General features: G+C 38.2%; 2 protein-coding genes across 2 annotated transcripts; both read right to left on the bottom strand.

Annotated features, from left to right (window-relative positions):
• Nucleotides 1–5,047: 5,047 nt before the first annotated feature.
• LOC132979319 (chemokine XC receptor 1-like) lies at nucleotides 5,048–6,853 on the bottom strand. The gene is made up of 2 exons (XM_061045031.1): nucleotides 6,507–6,853; nucleotides 5,048–6,378 (listed from the first exon to the last, which is right to left on the bottom strand). The coding sequence occupies exon 2, from the start codon at nucleotides 6,367–6,369 to the stop codon at nucleotides 5,341–5,343; it is 1,029 nt and encodes a 342-aa protein (XP_060901014.1). The 5' UTR covers nucleotides 6,370–6,378; nucleotides 6,507–6,853; the 3' UTR covers nucleotides 5,048–5,340.
• On the bottom strand, nucleotides 6,500–9,165 carry LOC132979318 (chemokine XC receptor 1-like). The gene is made up of 2 exons (XM_061045030.1): nucleotides 9,050–9,165; nucleotides 6,500–8,217 (listed from the first exon to the last, which is right to left on the bottom strand). Exon 2 carries the CDS (start codon nucleotides 8,205–8,207, stop codon nucleotides 7,152–7,154), a length of 1,056 nt encoding a protein of 351 aa, XP_060901013.1. The 5' UTR covers nucleotides 8,208–8,217; nucleotides 9,050–9,165; the 3' UTR covers nucleotides 6,500–7,151.
• Between the last annotated feature and the right edge of the window lie 1,097 nt (nucleotides 9,166–10,262).

The following is a 10,262-nucleotide window of genomic DNA, read 5'->3' as shown; positions in this document are numbered from 1 at the left end:
CCTAGATATATAACATCTGATGAGAAGGTAAAACACAGTGAAATGTGGGAACACATTTACTTTTCAGTTTTCTAAACCTTTTGTATAAAATCTGACCTCATTAGTTTCAGTCATAATGCCATGTTGTTTCTAGTGTTGTTTTTATATGTAGCATGTCATGTCTCAAGGGCCTTGTACACAATCCTGGCTTCCTCCATTATTATCAGCTTTGCATTATTTAATCTAAAAGGATGCACAAAATACGTGAAAGTTGCAAAACGAGAGACGCCGTTAGAAAAGACGAGATACACAACAAGCCAGATGGTAAAAAGTTTGTAAAAAACATCAGGACGCCGTGTTTGATACATCAAATGGCCAGTCTTACAAGAGGCAGCTATGCCTTTACAGTAGGCTCAGTGTGAATATCCAGATGTTTGATTTGTTAATTAAGTCTCCATGGTAGTTAATCACTGTGTTCGTCTATCTGATAACAGCAGGTAAGTAGGGGAGGATGACCCTAAAGTAAAGGGATAGGAGGGTGTAAGATGTGCAGAGACAGGCAGTATTTGTTCTTTGTGGTAAACTTCTGTCTTGTTTTTAGAAAAAACTGCGTGGAAACCCCCCCCCCCCCCCAAAAAAAAACCCAAGGAGAAAATAAAGTAGTTTTCAAATTATGGCTTTAAATCTAAGAAGAGACTAATAATCTTTGTCACTGTTTAAGAAAGTTGATCCCTGTTCTGACTTTTTGTGATATAGAATGTGAATCAAATAGTATTCATTAATAAATCCTGGTAATGAAACAAACAGCATTATGCCAATGCCCAAGTCCCCTCTAGTGGTCAAATGTAGCACTGCAGCTGCAAAATTTGGCCTGAGATGCAGCTTGAGAGGTTGGTTGTTTTTGAGCTATCATCTATCAAATTGACTTTTTTCTTTTAATGAATGAACTTGTCACACTTCTGTATTTATGTTTGTATGACGCAAATATGATTGTGTTTGTATTAATGCGTGAGGTAACGGTGAAACATGGCATCTAATCCTTTTCTTAAACATTTTATCCCCATGACAAATTCGATCAGGATGAGGTGCATTAGGGAAATGTCATACATGCCAGTGTATGTCGTACAAGGATTAAGTCATCTATATTTTTTCACTAAAACAGTTGTTTGCAATGATAAGGCTGACACACTTAATCGATTTGCACGCATTTCCCTGACAGTCCAGATTAACAGGCAATAAGACTTTATTAGCAATATGCACACAGAACACACACACACACACACGCACACACACACACATTTTACACATTTGCAAGGCATCAATTAAATGCACATATGGTTGGACTAATTATCATTATAGATAACCGAAATGAAAGGGGAGATATCAATGTGAGAAAGGAGGGTGAGGTGCCCGGGAGAAAAGATGAGCAGGGAGTGAATGTTAAGGCCATGGAGGGCTAGTAGCAGAGACGATAAGAAAACAGTAACAGCTGTGTAGCTTGTGGCTAAAAACAGGAGAGAACAACAACAACATCATTTTCGAGGAAAATGATCTGGAGAAAGAGATTACACTGACTTAAAGATAAGAAATGAGATGACTTGAATTGTGTATCGTGTTTGAGCTTGAGGGTTCTTTTTTGTATTTGTCTGGTTTGGTCTTTTCTCTGTGATCTTGTGATCATACCTTATAATATACATCCTATATTGTTTTATTTGCATATCAAAAACAAACATCAGGTCCTATTACCACTGTCCAAAACTCCAAAACAGAGCAAAATGCCACTTAACAGAATATTTCAATTCAACTTTTTTAAATGTAGATTTATCTAAATATGCTCTGAGAACACTCAAAAATTGTTGTAACTTCAGTAACAAATACAGCACAGTGATATGGCTTGTTCCTAAACTGCACTACTGCACTACAGGGAATACTCATACATTTGCGTAAATTGAGGAACTATGTACAGTAACAATTGTTTGTTCCCTAAACTGCTGCAATGGAGGTCACCAGTGTTGTTGTGACTTAGACCAAACTAAATACAGACCGTTCTTGTACTTGTTGACTTGTACACATAACAGTAGATACAGCATCTAATTTTTTGCCCCTATTACACACACACTAAATTTCGGCACACGACTCTCTCCCAGTGCCTGCCAGAAAATGTGTGAGCACACCCGTGACTGCTCTGCCCTTGACTTGTATCCATTCATCCAAGCGTGCTGGATGGTTTAGTTAATTAAGCTTAATCTACCCCCAGAGAGGGCTGGAGTGCTGTTACAGTGGCCCACTGCGCTGTCCCTGTACACTCTTCTCTGGACCCCCTGTGGAGCCATCAGGGCCGCGCTGCTCAACTACATTCAAGTACACTGACGGGGCTCTGGAGAGACAAATTACATATAATAGAGTTAAAAATTTGGACCACAGAAGAAGAGCAAAGGTTGATGAAATGTCTTAATTACTGATTATAATCATGCAGAATTGCCTCACTGTTGGAATTTTTGTGGCACACATGCTATTTTAAAGAAAAGCAACAGAAAGCACTTGAATGCCAATGAATTTGATCACAAACATGCAGTCTGATGTGTTATATTTCATTGATCCTGATGCTGACAGCTACTCTGTTTATTCTATGTAAAATAGACAAGGTCAAGGAAATACAGCTCTAAAATATTGGTTTGGCTGTATGTAAAAAATAGTAGAGGGAATAAACTAACCATGGAGGGGAATTTGCTTGGAAAATAGTTTCTTGCACAGACAAGGACAAATGCAAGAAACATATTTTCATAATAATCATTACACCTTTTGTTAAATAACCTAAAGAAATAAACGTCAAGTTTATTTACCATTCATTTCTGTTGCCATCTTGTGGGTGGACATGTTCAGTGCAGTAAATTCAGAAAACAATGTGGTGTGTATTAAATAAAGACCAAATATTGTGTATGTAGAAGTAATAATAATAAATATGGAGTTATGCAGCTGTTCTTTTCACTCACCACAAAGTCGTCTGTGAACATAATCTGGGTGATAACTACTTTATATCTCCACACAGTAATCAGATAAGTTAAGTAATATAAAAACAGTGTGATTCCTACTTATTGTTGACACTTGGGTGGGCCGCCCAGGTGTATTTACCAACCTTTTTCCTTCTCCTTTTTTTTAATCAAAATCCCTACATAATCATCATCTGTGAGAGAGAGAGAGAGAGAGAGAGGGAGGGGTCTGCTGGTACGTAAATGCCCCCATTGAGGTGCAACGTGTTGTGTTTAAACCGGAGCTTATGCCATTGTTTTAATATTTTTCTGCAGCTGCTTGCTTCAGATGATATCCTGCTCTCTTAGTGAAGGATGATGATTGCAATACACTGCATCATAAATAATACCTCCACACATGTATGACCTGTTGTTATAAGAGAATATAAAGTTAAACCTTTTAAACCGGAGTAATCTGAGTGTTTTTATTAAACTTACTGCTGATGAATAATGTTATAAACTCACAAAATAAACCTACAGAACAACATGGGGCAGGACCAGTCGCTGTGTGTAGTAAGAGACTAAAGGTGCAAGTGTGTGTGTGTGTGTGTGTATAAGAGAATGGTGTGGAAGTAAAATGGGCATACCAGAGGGCGCACTCACACTAGGCAATCTGTACCATGCACAAGCATGTTTGACTCCCTAAGTCCCCCAGTGCATCTGACTTGTGTGAGTGCGCCTTGGCCCTGACACGGTTGGAAGAGCTGGGTATAGTAGTAGATCATGCACAAGCACAGGAATGCATCGTACACATGACGTAGGCTAGAATCGATCCCCCTTTGGCATAATCAAGAAATCCAGAAGTGTAAGAGGGCTGTTTCTGACCAAAACGACTCGGAAAAAGCAACAAAATCAATGAAGGTTCAGACATGTTTCCTGTGTTGTTCTACATTGTAAGACTTTTCTGTCTGTTCTTGTGTAATATTGACTGCCTCATTTCTCCCCTATAAGTCATGGTCCTATCAACTGTAACTTTGCAAAGCAGGTCCCTCTACCTGTAGCCTAGATTTCTTCAAAGGCTCATGTCTGGATTTAACATCTGGTTTGTCTACTCTAATTTAAGCTGCAGTTGTTAGCGTGTAAGGCTGAAGCTGATATAAGTAGGCTAACCAAACTTTAAATTTAAGTCAAGATTTCGGACAAGCATCCGTTTTGAAGAAGTTTGAGTCAAATAGCTATGCTACAACTACAGGCTTCAAACCCCAAAGCCTAGGAAAATCTAATGGCAACTAAAATGATCCAATACATTACACTCAAATGATTAAATGCGTTAAAAGTCTCAAAGATAACCGAGTTCATACCTTCTTAATCCTCCAGCTTGCTTTAAAAGTTTGACAGAGGAACATAAAGTAGCCTAACCTACCACAGTCTCGAATAAACGCTGACACGAACAGTTTTCCCATATCCGGTTTTACGGCCAGGTAACATAGACTGTAAATATTACCAGGTAAGTGGGAAACTTGCTTTCAAAATAAAAGCCCAAAACGGTTGCTCAGATAACATGGAAATAGAATAAGCCTCATATCATGTAAGTTTCTGGATTAATGGACCCAATTAGATATTGACATTTAATCATATAATTTTAAACGCTATTTACAAGCTCAGAGACTAATCAAATGAAAAACAACCCCTGTTGTTGTTGTTTTTTTGGTTAAACTCCAAGCTGTGTATGTTATGTATTAAGAGCATTTTTCATGGATATATTTTGAAAATATGTGCATGAAACATATGAAAATGGTAAATGGACTTGTATGGCTTGTATAACGCTTTTCTAGTCTTCTGACTTCTCAAAGCACTTTTTTACAATGCAAATCACATTTAACCATTCACACCCATTCACTCACACTGATGACAGAGACTTATATGTAAAGTGTCCATCAGTGTCAAATGATGAAATAATAATAATTATAATAATAAAATTTACTAAATCATTAACTCTGTCTGGGACTCTTCCCAGAAAAAGTACTTTAACAACATTTTATATCCACCATATTTCTGCATGTCACCAAATATTGTTGTAAAAAAGAAGTGAAAGCTAATGAAATTAGATTCCACTTTATTCAAATATCAAAGTAACAGCAAAGCAAAGTTCAGTTGAAAGGGCGAAGTATGTTAAAGGGTGACAGCTTTGCCACATACAATTATACACACAAAATGCTTTTCATTTTGACTATACATATTTGTCATTAACTTACCACATCAAAAACTTTAAATTGAAACAGAGCCAAAATGTTCTTAAAGGAAATGTGCAAAATCTTTTTTTAAATCAAACTAACGTTACATAAACATAAACTTTCTGAACCACATGAATACGTTATACAAAGCTGAATGTCTATTTGGACGGCACTTCAGACATAACTGTAGAGCTTTGTGTTCTAAAGGCTAAGTTTTGAAAGATAGAAGTGCTCTGGCCATTGCCTCTCTCGATGATGTACCTTATGGGTTTGTTGCAGCGTAAAAGTTGCATGAGATGTCTTCTGAACTTCTGTGAGAGCATATACAGCAGAGGGTTCATACAGCAGTGAGAAAAAGCAAGGATACGAAAAATTTCAAAGGCCATGGAGAAATTTTCTCTTGCATTACAGTCTTTAAACTCGTGAAAATATGCAATCAAAAACAAAATATTGTAAGGTCCCCAGCAGATGAAAAATGCTATGACAATACATAACACCATGACTACAGTCCTGTACCTTTTTCTGTTTGAAGCCTGCAAGACTGTCCAGAGGATGGCAGAATAGCAGAAAGCTATGATGGCAAATGGGAAGAAGAAGAGCAGTAACACTTGAAGATGATTTGCCAGGTTGACATCAGCTTCATTAGATTCCTCCTCACACCCAATGTCATTATTCCCCCAAACCACCACCTTTACTTTGATTGCATCGCTCACAGATGCAGCAATGCTGATGATCCAGGCAGCTGCACAGAAAACCTTTGCACACCTCTGCCTCCTTACAGGGTTACATGGCCAGTTGTGCAGCACCACTGCTATGAAACGATCCACAGTCATGGCAGTCAGCAGAATGACACTACTGTACATACCAACATAGTACGCAGCAGTGTTGAATTTGCAGGCGAAATCACCAAAGACCCAGTGGTGCAGGTGATAGACAGCCCAGAATGGAAGCGTGATGGTGAAGAGCAAATCTGCGCATGCCAGGTTCAGGATGAAGAGATTTGTGACATTTTTCACATTGTCATAGATGACAACAACACATACAAGGAGAACATTGGCTATAAGACTTAAGATAAAGACCAAAATGAAGAAAACACCATTGAGGGTATTGAAGTCAAACATATCAGGACACCCAAGATGATCAGTGTTGTTCAAATCTCTGGTGCTCATCGTGGAGACGTTCATCATTGTAGGTTTCTAGGTGAGGGCATGGCAAATGTTATAAACATAGCAGATTACAGAGATTAACCTATTAGCAGTTTGCAATAAAATAAACTTTGAGAAATATTAAAAAATGGAGAAAAACTAAATAAACGGATGTTTACCTTTTAATAAGAAGAGTAAGAACCTTTCCCCGAACATCAGTTGCCACGTCTTATGCTGAATTGAAGTGTGGAGAACAAGCCAACCAAATAAATAGATAACTCATTGTTCCTCTTTTTGTTTCACACTAAGTCAGAATTGCAGCAACAGTTTTCCAGTTTGAGCATGAACATTACTGCAAAGTCATTTCCGTCTAATCAACATTAAAAGACGACCAGCAGCCAGAGCAGATTGCAATAAAAATATGTCTTTTTAAAAGCCTTTATACTTGCATCCAGCAGTGAAATCCATCAAAAACACACAGATTATGATGACAACATGCTAAAACGGTCAAAAACCTTTTGCCCATCTGGGATCACACCCACTTGACCCAGTCAGTGACTTCCTAAAATGTATACCTGAGCTGTAGACGTACAGACACCCACAGTCAATACAAAGAACTACTGCTAAATAGTCATATATGAGAAACAATAGTTTTCACTCTTAAATCATCATAAGCTAAGAATTTGTAATTGATCACAAAACATTTGTTTACAGGCTTTGATCTCTAGTGGTTATTGTTTAAAATACCAATGAAATAGGAATTAGGTTTCCTTATAGGCCTATGGAACCTGGAGTTCAGGCTTTATATCTGCTTTCTCTTCCAACTACATAGAGAACTCGTCACCACTTGTGAGGGATGTGATTGTGAGTCGGCTTTGCCTGTTGCGGATGCTGCTGTTGCCATTGCCCAAGCACTTCAGCATCTTCTTCAAGTGGTTTTTAAATTTAACCCCCACAAACACATAAAACACTGGGTTGAGGCAGCAGTGTGAAAAGGCAAAAAGTCGGCTAACATAGAATGTGTAATCCAGTCGTTCGGAAGATTTACAGATTGCAGGGAGTGCATTTGAGTCAGCGGGTGGTTTTGGCCAGAAGTACAAAGACTTTAGGAAAATTACTATATTGTAAGGAGTCCAGCCTACAAAGAAAACAACCATTAAAGTAAAAATTAGCTTTAAAGTTTTGTTCTTTCTTCTTTGGGCAGTGGGACGCAGCAAACGACACATGATCTGAGAATAGCAAAACAGGAACACTATTGAACTAATTATAAAGAGGATATTTTGTTGGTAGATTCCCCACAAGCTCCAGAAAGAGTTCATGTACACACAGTGATTCTGGTTCTGGACTTCGGTGAAGAGGAAGGCTGGACTGGCGAGCAATACACTCGCGGCCCAAATAGTGACACATGCAAGGCCACTGTAGCAGCAAGTTGGTGACACTAGGCCCGAGAGAGGATTCATGACGGCTTTGTAACGGTGAGCCGTCATCAGGATGAGGATGATACCGCTGCTGTAAAAGCCAACACAGAAGACGAAGTTGACTATTTTGCATGCAGCATCCCCAAAAGTCCATCCATACATGTGGTAGTAAGCAAAGAAAGGTAAGCCCGAGGTGAAGAAGAGATCCGACACTGCCAGGTTCAGGATGAAGGTGTTGGTTAGGGATTTGAGATTCTCATACTTTGCTAGAATCCAAATGACCAGGATGTTTCCAAACAGACTCAGGAGCACCACAAATGAGAAGAAGATTGGCGTGATGTTGGCCCCAAAGTGTATAACGCTTGTTTTGTTGCACACTTCATCTTCATAGTCATAGTCATAGTACTCCGTGTAGACATTGGTGCCTGTAGCGGTGGCAGTAAAGACTTCAGTTGTAGCCATTTTCTTCCAGCTGGAAGAGAAATTGAAAAAAAGAGGAGAAGTTATTTTGGAGTTTGTAGTTGGGTTATATCAAATATCTTCAAGGGTATAAGCACATTTCACCTACTTGATACGGCTTAAGCCATATTGGTAGTTTTGGTTTAATTTCCCTAAAATTTGCAATCCATTGTTAAGATATTCATCTCTAACAAATCTCAATGAACACAAAGGAAAGTATTTTTTAATAAAATTTAATGTAGAGGTTTGAATAAACAAAAATATTACATTTGTTTAGATTGGTGTCTGGAGGTACTGTCACTGCTGGCAACACAACTAAACCACACACTTTAGAATATTCTAACATTTTCACATACTTACCACATACACATCCAATTTCTCACATTAACAATATGTAGCTAACGTACTGTATTTTGTCAACATCGTACTCTATGTGTTCACATTTAGTTTGCTGGACATACTTTTCCTTATTTTTCTTACATCTTCTAATATATATTTTTATAGAGTAGAATGCATTTTGTTGTTGTTGCGTATATATGTGTTTCCTTGTGGTTGTCCCTCCAGTAGTGCATTGCTCCCTTATAATACAATTTCAATTGAGAACAGTTTGGACAAGTTGTCTTTTGACAAAAAATAAATAAATAAATATAACTGGTGAACAAAAATCCATTGAAAGACATTTTGATTAGTTTGTAAAATGCTTATAATGAATGTATGTGTATAGATTTCAAACTTTGTACAATTCCTAAACCTGTTTTCTCATTTTTCACAAATTTGTATGAATGGCAAATGTATCAGCGAAAGAATAAAAAAAATTTATCGCATAAAAAAATAGTTAACTTTACCTTTAGTATTTCTCAGTCCTTTTGCACGCACAGGAGCTCTTGTGCTGATGACGCTCCTTATATATCTACCACAAAGGTGAACAGAAATCAGAGCTCATTCTCAGATCCACATATAACTTCTGTAGAACGACATTGTTTTACTCGTGCGTGTGCGTTGCATCTGCGTATAGCCCAGCGATTAGCCTATAGCTATCAGACAATCTGATTAAGTCATCTTTACTCTGACCAGCACAAATAGTCTCTGTGATTGTCGTACTATATGTGGATCTGAGAATGAGCTCTGATTTCTGTTCACCTTTGTGGTAGTGTCACAACCTGGCTCAACAGAGCAGTGACAAAAGATGGAGACCACACATTGTTCAACGTTGTTTAATTACATTATTCAACTACATAGTGTTATGCTTGTGAGGAGGTCAGTGTGTATGCAATGATGAGAGAGAGAGAGTGTGTGTGTGTGTGTGTGTGTGTGTGTGTGTGTGTGTGTGTGTGTGTGTGTGTGTGTGTGTGTGTGTGTGTGTATGAATGTATGAGTATCAAACTCCAACACAAAGTACAAACAAATGTTAACAGCAGTATGCAGGAGAGAAGAGAATGAGTAGATTGAGCAGGTCTGCTTTGTAGACTCTCAAAACCAGCCTGCTCAGGTGTGCTGCATTAGAATCCTCCCTGACTCCACCCACATCTACCTGCAACAACACAGCCAGCAAAGGGAAACAAACAGGAAGAGGCCAACATTGAGGCCGTCACAGCAGACAGTATAAGGAGCGTCTCCAGCACAAGAGCTTGAATCTACGCTACTGTGATTGGCTGAATAGGAAGGAGACATCTGATTGGCTACAAACATTTCCCTGCTGAAAAAAATGCATTCGTGAATCTAACCCTTTAACCACGGCAGGAGAGTCTCAAAAATCCCACACACAAATGCAGTGAATGACAAACAGTTTGTAAATGCAGACTGAACAGTTTATATATTTGTGGATTTCTATTACATATATACAAAACTATAAATATTTGTGTGTGAATCAGAAATACATTTGTGACAAAATTTGTTTTTGTATTTGTGGATTTGTTTTACATGTATAGAATAGAATAGAATAGAATAGATGTGTATTGCCATTTGCACAGGTACAGGACAGTACAGGTACATTGGAATTCTTGTGCGTTTCTCCCTGAGTCAGCTTCTACAAAAAAGCTAAAATTATATATAAAATAG

This window comes from Labrus mixtus, chromosome 8 (genome assembly GCF_963584025.1).
Source record: "Labrus mixtus chromosome 8, fLabMix1.1, whole genome shotgun sequence".
NCBI classification, from domain to species: Eukaryota; Metazoa; Chordata; class Actinopteri; order Labriformes; family Labridae; genus Labrus; species Labrus mixtus.
This window is presented reverse-complemented; position numbering and strand designations above follow the sequence as displayed.